We start from the raw sequence: 19,881 nt of genomic DNA on the forward strand, positions 1-19,881 counted from the left end.
CTATCTATCTATCTATCTATCTATCTATCTATCTATCTATCTATCTATCTATCTATCTATCTGTCTGTCTGTCTGTCTGTCTGTCTGTCTGTCTGTCTGTCTGTCTGTCTGTCTGTCATCACTTTAATATATTCTGTCTATCTTTCTGTCTGTCTTTCATCCTTTTAATCTATTCTGTCTGTCAACTGTTGTATCTATTATAATTTTTTATTTATCTATTTGTTCTGTCTGTCAGTGGTAACAAAAAAGATGTAAACTAAATGGAGTTTAAAAAAATCGAATTATCTGAAATAGTTAGGAACGGGTGTGGTTTAAACAGGCTCAGTTTAAGTTGGAGTCCTGTCAACTGTAGCGTTTGTAATTTACACTTTCTTCTGCGTATTCTCATTTCTATAGCCCTAAAGGTTGATATCTCCGCACTGCATGACCAGCACATTTCAACAAAGGAATGTTTTGTAGACTTGGTGAGGTATTTTAAGTCTGGCAGAGCTCATAGCAAAAGCTTTGTTCATCCATCCTTCCATGTGTGTGGGATCTTTTCATCTAGAGCTCTCTTTCTCCTGCTTGCCCACATAAAGTCTGAGCTTTCTGCTGAGTTCGCCTGCCTTTTTACACTCTGAACATGTGGAGGGCTTCTCCTGTGCCTCCCTGTGCTGCTCTGAGGACTTGATTGGCTGTCACACTTGTGTTTGCTGAACAACTCCTGTAACAAAAGACTCTTCAGCATTGCCTTGATGGAAGACGTGATTGACGTCTCATCAGATACGACGAGCGCTCTTGTGTTATTTCACTCTCGGCTGGCTCACGGTAAATTGCTGCAGTAAAAGTTGCACTTTTTATGAATATAGTTAGAAAAGAAATGGGTCTGGAGTTCCCTTTCTGTGCTTCTTTGAAAGTTAGCACGTGTTTATGGATAGATTTTAATACATTTTCCTTTCTTAAAAGCTGAGGATAGGCCATCTGCATGCCACGGAGTAGGTCGTCGCATGAATGGCGATGCGAATCAGCAAATCCCAGAGTGGCTTTCCCTTCACACCATGTTAAAAGCCGCCACATTCCTCCAGGCTGCCTCTAATGGACTGGCCATGCAAATGCAGTAGCTGCGGGTGGCTGGGAGAAACGTGGAGTTGGAAGAGTGAAAGAAATGGAGGAAGTCTGACTGCCTGCCAATAGCGTCTTCCATTGCCAGGACTGTAAGATGGCAGGTGGCACAGATTTCTCTCCCTGGGGGATTAGCCAGAGAAAAATAAAAAAGGGTAGAGCTTCTTCTTATCCTTTTTTTTCTCGTGCCGCCGTCCCTCCACTTTGGTTTATTGGTTCCACAGATCCCGTACAGAAGGTGTTGAAGATGAGCAGGCAGAGATCATGACTGTTATTACTGCCTTCTTCGTCTCTTATTAGCCCTGCCTTTCTCCTCGACACATCCTCACCATCAAAAGCATGTTTGGGCTCTGGGCTGGGAAGGCGAGAACCACATGTTTAGTATCCGCCGAAATAAAGTGTCTTCTCATCACCCTCGTAATTATCTCCGAGCTGTCACATCCTATTGGCTTCTCTGGGCACGGAAAATGGGGTTTTGTGCACGCCGCAAAGCCGGACGGCCTAGGCTGCCGTCGGTGGTGGCGGCGCTGAGCTCGAACAGTACAGCGGAAAATGCCCATAGGACAACCTTCAAATCTCCCATCCACTGCATGGGAGGATTAACAGCAAATCCTGCCTGACAGAAGTGTGTTTACTCTCCCCTCGACATCCTGTCAGAAATATCAGCTCGATCCAAAGTTTTTTGGACCGGAGGGGGTGTTAAGCACTCGAGAAATAAGGAAAACACACAAACACACACACAGAGGTTAAATTAATATATTAGAGGTTGGGGGACCCTAAACTCTGGTGGTGATTGTGGTGCCAAGGCAAGATACAGTATGACTCCCCTCCATCCACATAAAAAGTGTAATCCTTAAAACATAAAAAAAAACAACCAAAAACAAATGGAATGCTTGCATATACAAAAAAGGGTATTTTTTGGTCTAGCGGTATGATTTTTGGTTTTAACGTGAATTGTCTATGACTGTAAACAACCTTTAATAAACCAAGCTAAATTATATGGGGGTTTGGTTGTATTTTATTTGATGAAATGTATTTCAGGGCTGTCAGTGTTAAGTATAAAGCTGCTCTGATATATATAGTCAAACCAAAAAGGCAAAAAAACACCAAATATAATTTTGTACTTGTGGGTATAGGTGAGGATAGCAAAATAAAGGAAACTGTGACATATTATACCCAAACATTCTTCATACAGTAGAGTACCAATAAAATGTATACAAATTTTGGGCCAAAATTATTCACACAGTTTGACCTGACTATGTTTTGCTAAAGTGTTTTGTCTTTATTTGCTATTGTGACCTTTTACACCACAAACTGAACAAAATGAAGCATTGCTTGGTCATTGGTTGACCTAAATTGGTATTATCTAATTGTGTACTTGTTTGCTTGTTATCCATAACATATCTTTCTATCAAAGTTAGCATTATCAAGATGAATTTGTTCTGACACTCTCTGACACTTCTTGTTATTACCATTTTCTAAACTATAGCTAATAAACTGATAATGTGAGAAAATGTTGGTGTCTTAATAAATTTTGGTTTGACTGTATATAACACACACACACACACACACACACACACACACACACACACACACACACACACACACACACACACACACACACACACACACACACACACACACACACACACACACACACACACACACACACACACACACACACACACACACACACACACACACACACACACACACACACACACACACACACACACACACACACCCCTACCCATCACAGGAAACATTCTGCATTTTTACTTTAAAAAATAAAAAAATTCATCCTATATGATTTCTAAGCATTTTCAAAAGTGGGGACATGGCCAATGTCCTCATATTTCACCCTCTCCTTGTAATACCAGTGTCATACCCATGTCATTATACACATTTGTCTCCTCATATGTCACAAAAACATGCCCACACACACACACACACACACACACACACACACACACACACACACACACACACACACACACACACACACACACACACACACACACACAGACAGACAGACTGCCTACTGTGATAAATTCAGCGAATGAATTTGCGCATGGAGACAAGTCTGTGTGCTGGATAAAACAGAAACTGGGCTGTATCATACAGGAAATTCTTCTTCTAAAATTTGTATCAACTTTTTGAATTGAGGTGCTAAACGCTGTTCGGTTTACTGTGGCTCAGTTTAATCCTTGCACACACATGCTGACATACATAAATATAGACTCCCCACCCGGTATAATTAGGTGCATGTGGACTTTGTCTTTTGAGGGATGATTCGAATCGGATCGACCAGCCTCATATGCGGCCCCATTTGGAGCACAAAAGACTGTCTTTTGTCAGGGTGAGAGGGTTAAGAGAGCTCATTTCACGGCAGTTTATTTGCTCAGGTCCCAAAGGGACGTCCCTCCAAGAGTACTATCAACTCTACCAGCTGGTATTGGGATGGGACAGCACAAAGACCCCCCGTAAAACTGACGTCCCATTTAAACAGCATTTAAGACAAATGAGATGACGGGGAGGGAACATAAGTGGGTTTTTTTTTTTTTTTTTTGCTGGTAGCAGTGATGCAGGCAACTTATCAAAATGAGGTTCTTTTATGTTGTCCATTTTTAATGTTGTCCTTGTTAATTCAAAGTAAATGAATATGCTAATTAATAGTGTTTTGCTTCTAGTTTTTTTTAAAAATTGCTTTTAGTTAACACTTCAAAATAACTTACAATTAAGCTGTAACTAGCAGGAAAAAAAAATGTTGTATTCACTATGATAATTCCATAATATCTTGTTATTATGTAAATACCTTGTTTTTTATTATGGTGCTCATACAGTGCCATTGTATATATTAAACTGTAAATATATATATATATATATATATATATATATATATATATATATATATATATATATATATATATATATATATATATATATACATACATACATACATACATACATACATACATACATACATACATACGTGACACTGAAAACTGGATCGTGTCATCACAGGAGCCAATTCAATTTTAGAATTTACAAACTTACACACAACATAAAATATTACTGTCTGATCAAAAATGTTTAAAACTGACTCATATTATGAGATATACATATTTTGTGTTTTTGAACATAAGGCTACTTTTATTTGGTTACATTTTTGATCAGACAGTATTATTTTATGTTGTGTGTAAGTTTGTAAATTCTAAAATTGAATTGGTTCCTGTGATGAGACATGATCCAGTTTTCAGTGATCCTTCAGAAATGATTTTAATATAATGATATTATGATGCTCAAGAAACACAGTTATGCTGCTTAATATTGTTGTGGATTTTGTCAGGATTCTTTGATTTAATGGTAAGATCAAAAGAACAGGATTTATTTGAAATGGAAATCTTTTGTAACATTACAAATATCTTTATTGTCTCTTTTGATCAGTTTAGTACATCCTTGCCAAAAATATAGATTTCTTAAAAAAAAAAAAAAAAAAAAATATATATATATATATATATATATATATATATATATTGCTCTTCCCGAACTTTTGAACAGTAGGCTAGTTGTACAAATGAGAATTATGAGAGCTTCTAAATTAAAACAGCTCTAATAATTTCAACATTTGTTCATATGTCTTGTTTTCTTTAGGTTCACATGCGTTCAGCAGAGAGGCTCCGTGACTTGTGTTGTATGAACCGAGGCACCTTCATTAAAGTAGGACAGCACCTGGGAGCCCTGGACTACCTCCTGCCTGAGGAGTACACCAGCACACTGAAGGTCCTGCACAGCAGAGCGCCTCAGAGCAGCATGGAGGAGATCAGGCAGGTCATACGAGAAGACCTGGGGAAAGAGGTTTGTTTTTCTGTCTCTGAGAAAGTATGTGCATCAAATGTGCATATTCAGGAGATATGATACTTAAATATTTGTATTTAAATATATCAACCAATTATATATATATATATATTTTTTCATTTATTATTGGTTGATATATTTAATCACTTCACAATATAATACAAATCTATAAATCCCACTGAATGAAATCAAGACCGACCATAGATTTTGATTTTTTCCCCCCAATAATTCATATATATCATACACAAACACACACAAGAAAGATAGGTAATCTCAGGTTTTACCATCCTTATGGGGACATTTGGTCCCCACAATGTAATATAAACAAGGACATACACACATTTTTTTATTTTATTTATATTTTGATAAATAATGGGTGAAAAAACCAAGGGCTAAAAAAAGTAGATATTTTATTTATTCAGTTTTTTCATGTTGTCTTTAATGATGGAAATCACATACTCTCAGTCATCATTGCAGGCTGCTCTTTGTGAGAGACAGGAGCTGTTATTCAATAATTGTCTCGGTCATTTTGGGTCGGCAGGGTTAATGTCACGTGAGAGAGGCTGACGTTTCTCTCGTCCTTTCCTGTCAGCACTTTTGTGCCTTTTGTCAGAGCAGTCTTCCTGCAAGAGCTCCGTCTCAGGAATGTTTTGACAGGCATTTAAATTTTGGTGGAGATAATTGTTCCGCTCTGAAGATGACCTGCTCAAATCATTTATCAGCTCGGGTCCCCAATGTTTTGTGTTCATATCCGGCTGTTTTCTCACATTACACAGGAACAAGGCCATTCAAACAATGTGGCTTGTTGAGGAGAGGCTTTTGTTACTTCGTTTAGAAGGATCAACTGTATGATTTAACCTGAGGTGTGATAAATCAGTGAAAAATCTTACATTAAAGGAGCTACAGAGTAGAGGTTTGGTTGTAATAGTCTCTTATTGACCATTAAGCAACAAACTAGCAGTCACGTTTGAGAGTTTTTCTTCAGAAAATGTAAAAATCTAATCTTTTGAATGCATTCTGACACTATGGCAATCGCAAATCCAGTTGCTGTTCAGTGTTTCAGGGACAGCCAAGGTCACATAACTTGGGCAGTTTTGGTGAAATGACCTTGAACGAGAAAGACAATTCAAACCTGTAATCACTCAGCCGGATTCTGAGCAGGTAACCGTTAAAGTGCGGCCCTCCCTCGTCTGACCTTGAGAGGGCTACGCTTGTTCACAACGCGTCTGGGGTGATGACTGCATCTTTACAGTTTTATTATTGTAATTATTAGCTCTAATAGATCAGTCTGACTTCTTGCTTCACTGCCTTCCCGCCTCCCATCTCTCTCTCTCTCTCTCTCTCTCTCTCTCTCTCTCTCTCTCTCTCTCTCTCTCTCTCTCTCTCTCTCTCTCTCTCTCTCTCTCTCTCTCTCTCTCTCTCTCTCTCTCTCTCTCTCTCTCTCTCTCTCTCTCTCAAGCTCCATCCCTCCCTGCTTTATGAAAAACGCACTGGCTGAAACATTACGTAATTCCAGCCAGGTCGCGACTAGCTTGCAGAGGTTTAGGGTGTGTAAGTGTGTGTGTGTGTGTTGTGAAGAAGCATTTGAGACACCGCTGCTGTGTGTGTCGGGAACTGGAGATGGACCCGTCACGGCTCGTTGGGCTCAGCGCGGCGGGAGAATAATCCCTCTGCCTCTGTTTCACAATAAAAGTCCCCCCCCTCCCCAATTGTCTGGCTTTCTCCTTTCGTCTCTCGCTCGCTCCATTATCGTCTCTGTGTGCGAGTGTGTGGATATGTAGATTAGGTGAGGCTTGCACTCCTAATGTTGCGTAAGAAAAATGCATCTCTGTATGCTCTGTGTCAGGTCAGCGCAAACCTTTTTAATGAACATCATTCATCTGGCTTTAGCAGAGATGTTTCCCTGAGGAGAAAAGGGTAGTAGTGTTGCTCTCAAGGAAATTTGAGTGAGAAAATAATAAACAACAGCACAAAATGAAACCCTAAATGCTATGAGTAAACAAATTAGATATTGTTGAGGTGGATCCTATTTTTTCAGTAAGTGGGCATGCGCATAAATTAGAAACACGTTCACTAAATAAATTAGAAGTTTGACTGAAAGGGTTTTTTCACCCAAAAATGAAAATTAGCCCATGATTTACTCACCCTCAAGTCATCCTAGGTGTATATGGCATTCTTCTTTCAGACGAATGAAATCGTCTTCAGTTATATTAAAGGGGTGATTAATTGAGAAATCAGCTTCCCTTTGAGCCTTTGATATATAAAAGTTCATTATGATATAAGAATATCCTGTAAGTTTCCGAGCTCAAAACGTCCTTGTTAGTCAAAGAAAAGCATTTATAGCCACCAGGCCCAGAAAATGAGAGCTCTCAAATATACATCGATCAATGACGTAATAGAAGGGGGAAACGCCGCCTCAACAGATAATTATCAGTTGCCCACCAACTCGTGGAGCTAAACGGATCGCGAGCAAGATATTACGCTGTGTCTGGTTGTGGAAGAACACAGTCCCTGCTTTCTTCGGATCCTAATATTAGGATTGAGTGGACTTTTGTTTGCTTTATTTCACTGCGGAATCGTTTGTAAATAAAAAAAACAAGTCAAGACTGGATTTGCAGACATATTGAGATTAAAACACAATGCTGTGTCTTCTATATTGGATCTGACAGGAATGGTGCAACACACTTATGTGAGTAAAACATGTTTTTCTATATGCGATTGTATTGCATTGTTACAGATCATATTGATTATGTGTACGTGTCTAACAGAACATACCTTAGCACACTGTCACAGGCTGGAGAATCCTTTATTTGTTGGTTCATTGCGATTCAGGATCAGATCGGACATGTATGGGTCTGTGCTCACAAAGCTGAACATCCCGGAGCTATGTGTTTTCCAGACGGGTTACCAAAATATAAACCCGTCAGCAGACTGGTGAATCTTATAGTGAAATAACATTCCTTTCTTGATCTATATTGTTCACTCTCTTGACTTGATATTTGAAGGGCGTGCATGTGTGTGTGTGTGGTTCACGCTTATATCCACCAATCGGGCTGGCCAAGTAATAACAAAATGTATATATTCCAATCAACCGCGGGATAAATCATTGTGATTGTTTGATAAAGATGTTTCGCAAGCCCTGTGAGAGAATCATTCCTGTTGCCACTTTCAAAACATCCTCCATGTGGACTGACACCCCATTTACATGCATTATAAGAGCACCAGCAGTAAAAATCTTAATTTGTGTTCTACTGAAGAAACAAACAAACCTACATCTTGGATGCCCTGGGGGTAAGCAGATACACATCAAATTGTAATTTTTGGGTGAACTATCCCTTTAAGAGACCAACACAGTTTTCAATTAAAAATTGAAAACGTTTTATACGGTTTGGTTGTTTTACACGACAACAGCATTTTAGGGGCCTGAAAATGCAAACTTAAGTGCAAGTTAATTAAAACGGTATCATTATTGTGCCTGTGTAAACTGTGAAAACATGACTAAAAATGGTGACATCATGTCCATGTGTTAAGAGTTCAGTATAATGTTCCTTTACAAAGTGACTTCGCCAACTACTGGCCTGGAATGCATAACACAGAATAATTTTCACAGGATACAGAATACATTTCTGTGTCTTTCTTCTTTCTTAATTTTTTTACTCCAGTTTCTCAAGAAGTGCATGACAATGGGAAAGTTTTTTAGGTATTAATATTCATTTATTGAAACCTTGTAAGTACTCTTGAGTAGTCTTTTTATATAGTTTTTTAGCATATTTAATATGACTTCGTGTTAAGGACTTAGTGCTATTAAAATATTTTATACATTTATAAACATATTTTATAATACTTATTACTGTATATTTATTCCCTGTGAATAGCGTAAGATAAATCTGGTTCATATGCCTTAAACTTAAAAACAGCAGAATTTCAAATTTCAAAAATTAGGAATTATGAATATATATTTGTACAAGTTTGCATCAGACTAAAGAAAAACAAATCCAGAAAGGAACTTTGCCTCCTCATTTCATAAGTCTTCCTCGTGCCACTGGGCTGTAGTATCCGGTGTACTGTGCCGTGACTGGTTGGCAGTAGCCGTCAGACAGAGTCTCTGCCAGGGCTCTTAGCGAGAGTCTCCTGCACCATGAGGTAAATTACAGCATCCCAGAACTCCCCCACCTCCCTTCATATTTATTTATGAGGCCTGGCATGGTCTCACACAAAATCAAAAAGCTGTTACGGGCGGCTCTGGATCCATTTAGATAAGGAATTATTGATATCACAAAGGTGTGGGGAGGAAGAAAGACACTGGTTTTGGTTTCCTCTCAGCTTGCCTTCACGCGCACTCTTTAATTCACTGTTCTTTAAGCCTGTGAGCAACTGAAATATTATTCCATGAGGTTCTTTTCAGTTAATAGAGCCAATCCTCTGGTTTATGCACTTTTGGCTTAGTGGAAAACCACTGAGTTTAATTTTTATTTTATTTTATACAGTACACACATTTAATAAAATGTGAGGTATATATACAATTTTGTTTTGTTTGGTTTTATTACAATTACATATTTATATGTATCTATTATATTTATCCATTATTAAAATTGTTTAAAAGTAACAATATATTCCCTGTCCCGTAATAGCTAGGCTATATATACTATCTTAACCTTGTTAATATACAGTATAATACCTCTCTACACACAACAAAAGAGCAGCTTTTATCCTTTTGCATTGCATGGCTTTCTAGAACCCTCGAGGAACGTTGTGTGCTGGGAATAGCATTAACCTCCAGCACAGTGTAAGGGAGGGTTGGGTAGAGGGACTGAAAAAAAGACGAGGCACTTAGTAGTTCAATTATGCAAATATTTATCAAAAGTAATTATCACGTTCGGTTGAAAAATTGAGCTAATTACTCAACACTACCTAGTTTTGAGCCCCCAATGGGGGGGGAGACACACATGACAACTTGTGCAAGGACTCTGAACCATGAGCCTTCGGGGCTGTTTGTTAACAAATAGTAGTATGTACTGCGATGGTTGTGAACATTAATAATAATAGTAAGGTTTACATTTTAAAAAAATGTAAATGATGTAGAACTCTCCACCTTGATTCTAAAGTGTTGTGGAAAGGGCAAATAGTACACCTAACTATCATGTACTCGCCACAAAACAATGAAATTACTCTATACAATATTTTTTCAATACATTTTGCTTTGACAAGGTGTTTTGAACTCCTGAAACTCCAATCGAACATTGGTTTGGCCTGATTCAGCTCAAAATACTACCCCCCTCCCCCCAGATCATTTATTTTACCTTTTCAAATTTGCCCCTATTTGAGTGTGAGCAGAAACATACTGTTTTTGTGTGTCCCCCTTTAAATGCAAATACACTACCACTCCCTCTCCCTTTCTAGCGGCTCCTTTACACAAGCTTCAGATACAACATCAACAAAACAAATCTCGCTCAGCCTAAATGTCAGAAATAACCAGTTGTTGAGTGCAGCCTTGCATGTTTTGAACCAGAGTTGGACACAGATGAGGGACTCAAGAAGAGGCTGCAACTTTTAGACTGCACCTGGACATTTCTGAATGGTTAGTGGATACATTTATGTTACGCTAGTTGTTGTGGACTTGCGTTGATTCAACTCATCGACTACCATGTACTGTCATCTTAATCTATACATTTTAGGTGCTCGCATCCATCGTCCAACTATACAATGTATAATAAATGTGCGTTTATGAATTACGCTGACAAATATTAATTAAAAGACAAAGCTTGATTCTCTGTGAAATACAGTCAGAGATTATGGTAACTTTAGCCATATTAGCCGTACATAATTTCTTGAAGGCTTATTCAGAAAGATATGCGCAAACATTCCCAAAATATGAGGTGTCATCCTCACTTGTTTCTGGATATGATGTTGCACATTTCCTTTAAAAGTGAAATTCAAACACGGTGTCCTCAGTGGCTCAGATGCTGGGAGTCTGTGGAGACTTGATCGGTGGTACAGCCAACAACAGAAAATTTGTAATGTTTTTTTTGGCACAGACACTGTAATACTCTAACATTTGATATAGTGAGTAAACAGAAATGGCGGTCTCTGTGCTTCTCACTCCAGGGTGTGTCTATGCAAGGGCAGATCATCAATAGTCATGGGCGGGATTTCCCGACTCTTACTTAGGAGTAGGGGGGAATCTATCTGGAACAGCGTGTTATGTGCAAGATTGATAATGATTGATGGGGATTATTAAAAACGTATTGGGTGGGTTTTTACCATTATAGCCTGGTTGTTTACACACAAAGTATTTTAAAATCAGTATTTTTGTGGAAGAAGATTGTTGTAGTTAGAAGTTTTTTTTCTTTTCTTTTTTTTTCTTTTTTTTTTTAATATAACTAAAATGCCACCAAAAGTAAGATTGTATTCACAAATTATTTAAATGTACCAAATATAAAAAAAAACCCCACTAACTTAAAAATAAAAACCCCACTAACTTTAAAATAAAATTAAAAAAAGATGTAAATAAATCAAATAGCAATAAGCAGAAATGAACAGGAGTTCTGTGTGTATGTTTAGCCCCGTTTCCACCAAAATTACCCGGAACATTTTGTACCAGGAACTTTTTTACAGGAACTTTTCTCCCCCCCCAGACCTGCAGCTGTCTGCGTTTCCACCGCGATAAAGTTCCGTGAAGAATAGGCAAATTAGTCTGGTGATGTAGGACTGCCCGCGACTGCTCCTCCAAGTCAGTGACGGACAGTAATTTTTGTGTGTACCGATTGAAAGATTTAGTGGACTGTTTACATGAGACGTTATCTAAACCGATCGTGTTTACATGTGATGACTTTCAATCGCAATCATTTTGTCACATGCAGTTTGTCTGCCACATCAAAAATGTCAACGCTGTTTTCTCCAGCAGCTGGAATGTGTTAACTGTAGCTATAGCAACTCTTAACGGCCACCAGGACTAATACAGTATTATATAATAAGCTATTTATTTGTTGTAAAGTGTAATAATCATCTCAGAAAAAAAAATTAAAAAAATCTGTCAGCCACAGTTAAAGTAAAAACTGCCTAGCGCAATATACGCTGTGTCATTATTCCAACATTATCTTCATAACTTACGAAATAAAAAGTTTAGCCCTCAGAAAAATAAGCTTTCCTCTCTTGTCAACATGAGTGCGGCGCGTGCTGTCACGTCATGTAACATAAAAACATAAAAATATAGACTAATAACGAGTATGGAAGAGATTCAAGCTGTGCTGCTTTTGCTGGTTATGTATAGGTTTACTAAGAGGTAATTAACAACGACAGAAAAGAGCACTAATATGCAGTTTGAGCAGCATGCAGCATATTCAGAAAGCTTGTAAAGCTAGATTTAAAATGACAATGTATATTATTATCAGCTATTACGGACATTGCACGTGAGATGGCTGAGAAGAACGCGCGCCATCAGACAGAGAGCAACAAGACTGATATTTACTGAACGTAGACCGAACCTCGCAAAAGACTTAAAAATGCCGGTTGAAATAAAATACTGCGTGAGCTCAACCAATCAGCATGTTCAGCGCCCAAGTCCCGCCCTCGAAAGTTCCTGAACTTTGAAAAAGTACTACCTCACGAGCAGTGCCATTTGGAGGGGGAAATATTTACCCGGAACTTCATTTAGACCCTGGTTCCTGCAGTCTAAACACACCAAGTACCACCCCAAAGTTCCTGGTTCCTGGGTAAAGTTCCTGTGGTGGAAACGGGGCTTTTGTGTGTGTGTGTGTGTGTGCATGTGTGTGCGTGTTAGGTCTTCATATCTGCATTTGTGGCTTACTTGTTTTTGCCAAATTCTGTACAAATTGTGTCTGTTGCAGACAAATATGTTTTTTTTTGTTGTTGTTTGCGAGTGAGCATGTTTGTTCCACATTGCATTTGTGCTCTAGTAACAGACCTTAATTTGTGTGAAAATTTTCAGATTTATGCCGGATTCATTGATTTTATTGAAAAATAATCTTTCCCATTCATCTTGATATAAAGGTGCACTGCTACACGTTACTTATTCATTACTTTTGTGGTAATGTCTAAAGTTCTACCATGGACTCTAAGATTTTTTGTGGAAAAAAAGGCCTTGGTTACCTTGTTTCAAGCCTGCAGGAAGACTCATTAGTTCTCATTAATATTCAACGAGCTAAGCTGCTTGAATCTGATTGGCTAACAGCTAGCCAATGACTATCAGCATCCTTTTCCCAGTGCAACAATTAAAGGAACTTTGTTTAATATAATCTGGAAAATCTTCTGAAATTTTCTTCAGGAATACATACATAGATGATGTTCAGCCATCCTTGCTGGATACGAAAACTGTCACTGAGCTAGACGAATTCTGTGGGTGTGGTCTCGACTGGGCTAGCTCATGAATAGTAATGAGCTCAGGCTTGTAAATGGCCTGATTTCACCACTTCTTTCTTTTCAGTAGCTAAAGCTGACAGAGGAGGTAGCAGTTCATTTTCATTTTCACTTTCACAACATAACAAACCCACATGGACCTAAAAAAAAAAAAAAAAAACACTAGTAAAAATGGTTTTGTGTGGCAGGGCACCTTTAATGCAATTAATTCATCTGTGCACATAATTAAAAAAAAAAAAAAAAATCATGACATCTTCCCCGGTGCAAGGGCAAGACGACCTGTCACTCAAATTTTGTTTGAGAAGCAGTTTCCCTCAAATATATGTCACAATAGGAAAGTTGAAACTATCAGGATTTCATCGTCAATGGTTATTAATAGTGACTCTTATCTTTGCAAATTATGTTAATTAATACTACCATTTTTATGATTTATCATCCTCATCTTATTTCAAACTGTAAAATAGGTACTGATGGATTTCCTTGATGGATGGTAAGGTCTTAAAGATGCTGAAAGTGCTTCCATTCGCTGGTTAACCCAAGAAAGGCCCTGCCACTCATTAACCAAAATAGACTCAATTAACCTTTTGTGAGACAGTGGGGGCTGTACAAGAGAGGTTGGACGCATCTATCTACCACACCACTCCAGGCCTCTACTCTGGCAAAGACGGGACGGATCGATCTGAGGTCTCCTCTAGCTTTCTTTCATTTGCTAGAGAAATGCTCTTTAAGCTGTCATTGATATAAAAACACCTCACCTTCATAAATATCCTCTCACCCTCGCAGGTTCATGTTGAATCCAGAGATAGGATCTCTCTGTAAGACCCTTCCACAATATTTAGTGTCACTGTTTGGTCACATCATCACTTTTTCCTGCACCGGAGCATGCAATATAATCTCTAATCGACACGTAGCTTCTTGTCAAATCCCTCCTCAGTTGAGCAATCGTGCCATCTGAGCTACGAGATGAAGTTCTTAACCGCTCTGTCAGCCTGGTATAAATAGATCCCATCTCTGCTCTCCCATTTTTTTTTCCTCCTCACCTAATATTCGTTTGGAAACTTCCTGAACCATTAGCTCGGCTATGCCCTTGAGGAGGACAGAATTTTGTTTAAAAGTACAATTATATACATAAGTATATATATATATATATATATATATATATATATATATATATATATATATATATATATATATATATATATATATATATATATATATATATATATATATATATATATATATAATACATATACACACACAGTGGGTAAGGAAAGTATTCAGACCCCCTTCAATTTTTCACTTTGTTATATTGCAGCCATTTGCTAAAATGTCAAGAATTGATTAAAATTTTATTAAAAATAATAAAATGTATTATTTAGCAGATTTATTAAAAAAGAAAAACTGAAATATCACATGGTCCTTAGTATTCAGACCCTTTGCTCAGTATTTAGTAGAAGCACCCTTTTGATCGAATACAGAGTCTTTTTTGGGAAAGATGCAATAAGTTTTCCACTTATGGATTTAGGGATCTTCTGCCTTTCCTCTTTGCAGATCGTCTCTAATTCTGTCAGGTTGGATGGTAAACGTTGGTGGACAGCCATTTTCAGGTCTCTCCAGAGATGCTCAATTGGGTTTAAGTCAGGAATCTGGCTGGACCAATCAAGAACAGTCACAGAGTTGTTGTGAAGCCACTCCTTCATTACTTGTTGGAAGGGAACCCTTCGGCCCAGTCTGAGGTCTTGAGCACTCTGGAGAAGGTTTTCGTCCAGGATATTCCTGTACTTGGCCTCATTTATCTTTCCCTCGATTGCAACCAGTTGTCCTGTCCCTGCCGCTGAAAAACACCCCCACAGCATGATGACGCTGCCACCACCAGGCTTCACTGTTGAGACTGTTTTGCACAGGTTATATTTTTCTCCACACATACCGCTTAGAATTATGGCCAAAAAGTTCAATCTTGGTCTCATCAGACCAGACAATAATATTTCTCAGCATCTTGGAGTCCTTCAGGTGTGGTTTATTTATTTATTTTTTTTAATAGCAAACTTTCATGTGTCTTGCACTAAGGAGAGGCTTCCACTCTGCCATAAAGCCCCAACTGGTGGAGGGCTGCAGTGATGGTTGACTCTACAACTTTCTCCCATCTCCCGACTGCATCTCTGGAGCTCAGCCACAGTGATCTTTGGGTTTTTCTTTACGTCTCTCACCAAGACTCTTCTCCCCCGATAGCTCAGTTTGGCCGGGCAGCCAGCTCTAGGAAGGCTTCTGGTCGTCCCAAACGTCTTCCATTTAAGGATTATGGAGGCCACTGTGCTCTTAGGAACCTTGAGTGCAGCTGAAAATGTTTTGTTACCTTGGGCAGGTCTGTGCCTTGCCACCCATCTGTCTCTGAGCTCTTCAGGAAGTTCCTTTGACCTCATGATTCTCATTTGCTCTGACATGCACTGTGAGCTGTAAAGTCTTATATAGACAGTAGCTGTGTCCCAAAGTGAAGGGTGCGCACTTCGAAGGCCATACACTTCGAAGGCCAGGCCAGGCCACGCCTTCAAAGTGCATGAAGCTGCACGAAGGGCGAACCGAGGAACAGGGTTGCCAGGTCTGAATAACAAAACCCCTCCAATTGTTATTCAAAAGTATCGGAATCACAGCCAGAATGGGCCAAAATATCCCAAAATGCTGTATATAATGTCTCTCTCTCTCTCTCTCTCTAATAATATAATGTCTCTCTCTCTCTCTCTCTCTCTCTCTCTCTCTCTCTCTCTCTCTCTCTATATATATATATATATATATATATATATATATATATATATATAATTTATTTATTTATTTATTTATTGATTTATTTATTTATTTTTTGAGCTTTTTATTGTTTTATTGGGTTTTGACATGCTTCAAAGCCTGTGACCGGACCATAGCATGTAAATCTAGCCTCTTAAATATTGTCAAATTGCAAATATTAGTTAACAGTTTATTTATTATGTTAAATGTAACTGTTACAATATATTTTAAACATTTAGCCTATATATATGTCCAAGTTTTTTTTTAAGTTGGCCTACTTATTTTTATTCAACTCATCATCTCAGATGCATTGTCAACTTTTTATGACATGCCAGCCGTCTGCCGATTCAGCCTCGCAAAGCTGCGGACAGTGGAAATATGCCCTGCTCATCCCAGAAGATGATGTCCCGCTCAGGCCTTACCAGAGTCTCTATTGTGCATTATTCCCCATCCCGGTCCAGCTCCAGCTTCTCCCGCTCAGCGCAATGAAAGTGTAGAAAAGTGTTTTCTTCTGGTTTGGCTGATAATTAAAATTTCTGTTGTTTTTGATGTTAAACTTAAGTTATATTATTGGTCTATAAATAGGCTATAGTTGTAAAAAGGGTAAGCTAATGTATAGACCAATTTATTTTCATTTACACATTTTAAATTACATGACAAGAAAATATATGTATAAACATATATAAATGTGTTTAATGTAGCTACAAATTATAACGTGCATTACAAAAATAAACAATGTAGGCTACAGAACAACCACTTCTCTTTAATTTAGCCTACGTTTGAAGCTAACGAAAATGAACAATAGACAGTAGTTTTTTTGTTTCTTTACAAATAACTTGCATAAAAAATTATAATAAACTAATACTATAGCCTAGACATTTAAATTGTTCTGTGTCGGCCACACATTCAGCCTTAGGGGGATCGATCTTTCGGTGACCGTCGTCAGTGAACATTCATTCATTCATATAAAAAACTTTATTTTAGCATCTAAGTCAGCAGTTTTCGTTTCTTTAAATTTTTTCTTATAATTCTGAGTGACAGATGTCACATTTGATTTAGCCTATTGTTCTGTGATATTTGTTTTAGCTACGTTGTTGACAGTAGGCTACTATGCTGTAAGAAAAATACATGATTGCATGGACAATTCCTATCCCCAATGTCTCTCTTTCTGTAAGGGAAATTTAAAAGATAGATTCTGGAAACAAAATCTAAATTTAGCTGGATCAGTCGCGTCGGGAATAAAATAATTTATAGCGGGTGAGCACAGAGTGAATTTTACGCGCGAGCGGAATGGTGCTGTGCGGAATAGCGGGAGCGGGACGAAAATACAGCCCCGCGCAGATTTCATTTTGAAGGCTATTTAAAGAAAGTGTATTAAAAAAAGAAGAAGAAAGAAACAGCGAAAAGGGTGATAATGGACTGATTCATCTTGAGAGAATGGTTGCGCAATAAATAGCATTTAAAAATAGGGAAATTAAAGTTCATCTTGGTTGCTCAGGGCAGGGAACTGGGAACTGTGCGAATGCACACAGCGTTTTATTTACTTCAAGCGCTTGCGCTGTTGTGTTCAATAGTAGGCTACACTTGAGTTACCGACCGCTATAACGTCTTTAACTGGGAAATCTGATCGAGTGCCGCGGGAATGCGGACGAGTCAAATCCTGTAGTCACCAGTGTGCTATGATTTCTGGGATAGGGAAGGCTGTGAAGTTGTGGGAAGGTTCCATCTGCTGTACCCTTCCTTTGCCTGAGAACCGAAGGGCGCATTTTGAAGTCGCTCATGAATTGCGGCAGCCTTCGTCGCACCGCTGTGACGCAATCGCACTTCAGATGTGGCCTTCAAAGGTGAATCTCTCACTTTTGGACAGCCTTTGTAGTGCAGCTTTGACGAAATCACACTTCAAATGCGGCCTTCAGAGGGTGCAGCCTTCACATTGGGACAGCCTTCGTAGTGCCGCTATGACGTAATCGCACTTCAAATGCGGCCTTCGAAGTGCGCACACTTCACCTTGGGACACAGCTAGTGTGTGGCTTTCCTAAAGTTCAATCAGTATAATCAAACACAGCTGGACTCAAATGAAGGTGTAGAACCATCTCAAGGATGATCAGAAGAAATGAACAGTACCTGAGGTAAATATATGAGTGTCACAGCAAAGGGTCTAAATACTTAGGACCATTGCTGAGTCCCAATTCGCCTACTTATACTATGTCCTAAAAGTATGTACTCTTTTTGTGATGAAAAAGCACATACTTTTGAGTGTGTAGCAGAAAAGTATGCAAGCTTCGGGACATACTTCTTTGTCATCTTTAACGGACTCTGTCGCTTAGTTATGTGTATCCCGTCACCGAATAAACTGCTCTGTCAATCATTACACAGTTAAAATCCTCCACATTCAGTTTCATTTCCTACCATATCAGAGAGAAATGTAGCCGCACATTGATCTGCCATTTGTTTGCAGTTTAAATATAATGATGCATTTAAGAGTTAATGGCCAAACTTATCATTACAAAAGTTCACAATGCTGCTGCAGGTGAAATATAATGTGGACAACACTGAATAAATATATTTTTGTCAGGTTAAATACTGATAGTTGGTCACTCAAACCCATTTATCTTAACCTCTCTACTTAACTGTTGGACCCGCAGATCCGTCATGTTTGTAGTTTAGTAAGGCTTTTTATCCACGTTTGTAGTTCCAATTGAATCCTTGTCCAACTTGCAATGGATTGTGGCAAATATCAGCCGTTAGCGTGCATATCGATTAGCACTTCGAATTCTGACCGGAAATAGTAAACCATCCGGGTATCTTTGGAATACTCTTTTCAACATACTATGATTTGGGACATACTAATTCTATTTTCGAGTACTATTTAGTATGGATAGTATGCAAATTGGGACACAGGGCATGTGATATTTCAGACCCTCCGGGTACCACTCATATCCACTACAAATAGGAAAAGAGGCTACAATTTGCATAAGCTCACCAAAATTAGACAGTTGAAGACTGGAACAATGTTGCCTGGTCTGATGAGTATCGATTTCTGTTGAGACATTCAGATGGTAGCGTCAGAATTTGTTCACTAGGCTGAGCTGCTGTCAATTGAAGACCTGGTCACATCTCATATACAGACGCATGTGATTTTGCTTTCACTTTAGACATAACCAACTGTATTTATATGTTAACCTTGTTTGTATTTGACGATATTAGCGCAGTAAGACTGTCGAGTAATCACGTGTTTGACAGACGTTTAGTGCGCGTGCTCAATGCAAAACTGTTTAACATGTTTAACCGGCAAGGCTTTAAAACGTGGGTAAACAAAACCTAACTTTAGTGCATATGATTGGATATTTGCTCATATCAGCATAAAGCCTAGAAATCTAGACGCACCCTAGTGGCAGCAAATCTAATCTGCTGCGAGTGTCGTCTAGCAATTCTCAATACAGTTCTGAGCTGTAAAAAAAAAAAAAACTATGGTCAGGCCAATCACATCGTGTATAGAGTCGGTGGGCGGGGCTTAACATTGTGACGGCAGAGTTGCGTTTGCGTGCTACTAGTAAACACAGAAGCTGGCGAACGGCGGTCTTTCGAATCAGCTTTGACCGCGACTCTGGAAGACTTGGAGTTAAACTGTTCTCTGAGACAAGAACAAAGAACGGCACTGAAGTCATTCTTAAGAAGGGAAGATGTGTTCAGAGTTTAGCCGACCGGATACGGTGAATGTTTAATCTGTCAACGAGCTCTGTTTCACCTTTGTGGCTCTGGTTGGTT

General features: G+C 38.7%; 1 protein-coding gene across 1 annotated transcript in view; it reads left to right on the forward strand.

The window, feature by feature from the left end:
* The window catches only part of adck1 (aarF domain containing kinase 1), a 191,419-nt gene that overhangs the window by 49,152 nt on the left and 122,386 nt on the right, over positions 1-19,881 (forward strand). Inside the window, exon 4 of the mRNA XM_067455740.1 lies at positions 4,756-4,959. Within this exon, the coding sequence (XP_067311841.1) occupies positions 4,756-4,959 (204 nt within the window). The remainder of the gene's footprint in view (positions 1-4,755; positions 4,960-19,881) is intronic.

Source organism: Pseudorasbora parva, chromosome 10, assembly GCF_024679245.1.
Source record: "Pseudorasbora parva isolate DD20220531a chromosome 10, ASM2467924v1, whole genome shotgun sequence".
NCBI classification, from domain to species: domain Eukaryota; kingdom Metazoa; phylum Chordata; class Actinopteri; order Cypriniformes; family Gobionidae; genus Pseudorasbora; species Pseudorasbora parva.